The sequence below is a fragment of the Mirounga leonina genome, unplaced genomic scaffold, assembly GCF_011800145.1.
Source record: "Mirounga leonina isolate KUSES-001 unplaced genomic scaffold, KU_Mleo_1.0 Mir_173, whole genome shotgun sequence".
Classification (NCBI taxonomy): Eukaryota; Metazoa; Chordata; class Mammalia; order Carnivora; family Phocidae; genus Mirounga; species Mirounga leonina.
Genome location: NW_023270447.1, coordinates 57,257,440 through 57,260,804, shown reverse-complemented (window position 1 = coordinate 57,260,804; position 3,365 = coordinate 57,257,440). Strand labels below are relative to the sequence as shown.

General features: G+C 53.8%; 1 protein-coding gene across 1 annotated transcript in view; it reads left to right on the top strand.

Moving 5' to 3' along the window:
• The window catches only part of FOXE3 (forkhead box E3), a 1,331-nt gene extending 1,183 nt beyond the window's left edge, over positions 1 to 148 (top strand). Inside the window, exon 2 of the mRNA XM_035020166.1 lies at positions 1 to 148. This exon is cut by the window's left edge and continues 15 nt beyond it. Coding sequence (XP_034876057.1) covers positions 1 to 148 — 148 coding nt within the window.
• The last annotated feature ends 3,217 nt before the right edge of the window (positions 149 to 3,365 follow it).

Genomic DNA, 3,365 nt, shown 5'->3' with positions numbered 1-3,365 from the left:
GCCCGCGCCGCACCCCGGCCCCGGGCCGCTCCCCGCCGAGCCCCTGCTGGCGCTGGCCGGGCCCGCCGCCGCGCTCGGCCCGCTCGGCCCCGGGGAGGCCTACCTGAGGCAGCCGGGCTACGCGCCGGGGCTCGAGCGCTACCTGTGAGCCGCCGCAGCGGCCCGCCGCGCGCGCCCCGTCTCGGCCCCGCTCGGCCCGGCTCGGCCCGGCTCGGCTCGGCCCGGCTCGGCTCGGCCCGGCTCGGCCCGGCTCGGCTCGGCCCCGCTCGGCCCGGCTCGGCTCGGCTCGGGGAGCGAGCGCACCTGTGACACCTGGCTGCCCCCGTCGCGGGCACGCTCCCGCCGTCTCGCCACAGGACCGCCCCCTGCCCCCCCTCACCTGTGAGCCCCCCTCGGGGCGCTCCCGCCAGCGCCATATGGGGTCCCGAGTCCCGGAGCTGCATCGCCACCAGTGAGCTTCCCTCCCCAGCTTCTTGGTGAGCCCCGAGCCTTCGGAAGCCAGACCTTCGCTCTCAAGCCGCCTCCTCGACTGGCTCCAAACTTCTTCCGCCTTCCCTCGTGTTTTCACAACACATTAGAGGTCAGACTCCCGGGTTCCTGACTCCTTTGCTGTCTTCCCTCCATTTCCCCACAAGTTTGCCCCCAGCCCCACTTAGCTGTCTGTCCGCACCTGTCTTACTGGGAGGGAGCGCCCCTTCCACACAGACACACCTGGCTGCGCTGTTCCCGTCCCGGCGGACAGTTCTTCAAGATCTGAGACGAGCAGGACCAGGGGCTCCTGACTGAAAGGGGGGCTAGTGGGCTGCCCCACCATCTGGAACACGTAGGACTTACTGGGTTATTTTTTTAAAAATTAAAGCTGGTTTGATTAAAAAGAAAGAAGAAATCTTCCTCTGGGCTCGGTGTGCTGGCTGGTGACTTGGGGGGTGATCTGGGAATATAGGGGGTGAGCTTCGTGCGGGATCTTGGGTTGCCATGGGGTGAGCCCCTTGTCACTTATCAGGCAAAGTTTCATGAAGTAGGATTAGGATGTGATTAAGCCATAGCTGTGCACATAGTGGGCCTAGTAAAATGCTACCACCTGCTGCATCCCAGAGACTGGTAGAGATGAGATGGGATGTGCACATGATTGTATTTGGCTAGGGGGGTTGTCCGCTGTGTGAGATTATTCCCAGCTCCCACGGATAAGGGAGCATTGGCCACTCCTCTAACAAGTACTTATTGAATGTGCCAAGCACTGTTTAGGCACTGGAAATACATCACTAAGCAAATGGGCAAGATCCCTGCCTTATGGGGCTTATGGATCTGTGGGGAAGAGACATTACCAATCAGTCCCCAGAGATATGAGATAAGTGCTCTAGAGCCTTGCACTCAAACTGTGGTCCACAGACCTTCAGCATTACCCGGGAGCTTGTTAGAAGTGCAGAATCTCAGGCTCCGCCTCAGACCCACTGAATCATCAGATTCTGCATTTTAACAAAATTCCCAGGTGATTGGTATGCAGAGTATTCTGAAGGAAAGGCACTGGATCAAGGCTGGGGACTCGATTTAAAAGGCTGAAGCTCCCTACTTTAAGAAAGGGGGGCCATGAACCACATGTTCTGCCGCTGAACTTCTGGTGCTGGACTCAGCCTCAGCATCTATGCCTCCTGTTCTACCTACCTTGCTAGGTTTGAGCTGAGGCAGCGGGAACCTGAGCCGGTTACAGACTGTCCCCAGCACCACGGACAGGGCAGCACCAAGGAGAGACTCAGGGTTGCGGTTTGAGGGAGTTGGCCTTTGACCCTGTCCTGCTCCCTAGTGCTGACCCAAATGCTAAGCATCAGGATTTTCCAAGCTCTCCTGCCCCAGCACTGCCAGTCTAGTGGGGCCTGGATTGGGCGTCGGGGAGTAGGATGATGTGTCTTGAGTCCAGGGTGAATGTGATTTGCATGTTGGATGTTGGACATGCCTGGTGCACCTCTCTTAGTTACAAGAATTTAAAGTTATCTAGTGGTGTTGGAGGGTGAGGGCGGAGACGCAGCGGCTTCTAGGGGAGAAAGGGCAGGAAATCTGAGAAGGCAGGGAAGGCCCTCTTTGGTGGTAGGACACTGGGTGCAGACTGTGTGGTGTGAAATGCGCTGAATAGACACCCTCCTTCAGCTATTAACCCCTTTGAACGTGAGTCAGAGCTAATTTGCCTGAAGCATAGCAGCCCTTCACTTAATAAGTGGATTGACGGACTCCCTAGTGTCTAATGTTGTGCCTGACTTCCTGAATAATGACTGGGTTGACAGTACTTTGGCACCTTCTTATCCATTCCCACTTGCAGTCCTTGCAATGACCTGCAAAAGAGGCAAAAGACGTGGAGGCTATCTCCCCATCTGTCGGATGAGAATTGCCCCTCTCTGGAGCCCAACAGGCAGCAAATATCCAGCCTGCCTGTTCTCTATGGAGTAGAGCTCCACAAACATCAAAATGTAAAACTTTCTTCTGTTCCAAATGGTGTTACAGCCCCTCCTCCTGCCTCAGAGAACCTCTTGATAAAATCCTCCAAACCCAAGAACGGTCCAGGGAAGGGGAGAACCCTTCTCAGTCTACTGAAGCCAGGAAGTGCCTTGTGAGCTCTGATTTCCATTCTTGCTACTGCCCTGCGGATCTCTGTCCCCAGGATCTTAGAACTCTGAGGACTAGGTGGGAAATGTCTGTTCAGAAATACTAGAAAGGTCACTGCTGAACTGGAAAATCAGAGAAATTTTATTTTTTTTAATGCCTCTTTAATCTTCCTTTATTCAACTGCATCAAGCACTTGCTTTGTGTGGCTGGGCCCTATGCTAGGCTCCTAGGCCAATACAGAATCAGATTTGAGACTGTTTATGCCCTTACAGAATATGCTATTAGTCGTAGAGTGCACTAAGAATTTTGACATTTTGGTAGATGTTGAACAAACAAAAACAAAAGCCCGAATCCACCTCTGTCTTTAAAATACCAATCAGGGGCCCCTGGCTGGCTCAGTTGTTTAAGCATCTGCCTTGGGCTCACTCGGGTCATGATTTGGGGTCCTGGGATCGAGCCCCACATTGGGCTCCCTGCTCAGCGAGAGTCTGCTTCTCCCTCTCCCTCTGCCCCTCCCCCTACTTGTGTGTGTTCTCTCTCTCTCTCTCTCAAATAAATAAATAAAATCTTAAAAGAAAATCAATAGCACCAATCACTTATCTACAAGTAAGATTTCAAAATTATTCTCCCTGCTCCCTTTTTGGAGAAAATAATCTGAATAGAGCCTTCAGACACCTTTTTTTTTTTTTAAGATTTTATTTATTTGAGAGAGAGAGCATAAGTGATCACGAGCAGGGGGGGGAAGGGATCATGACCTGAGCCAAAGGCAG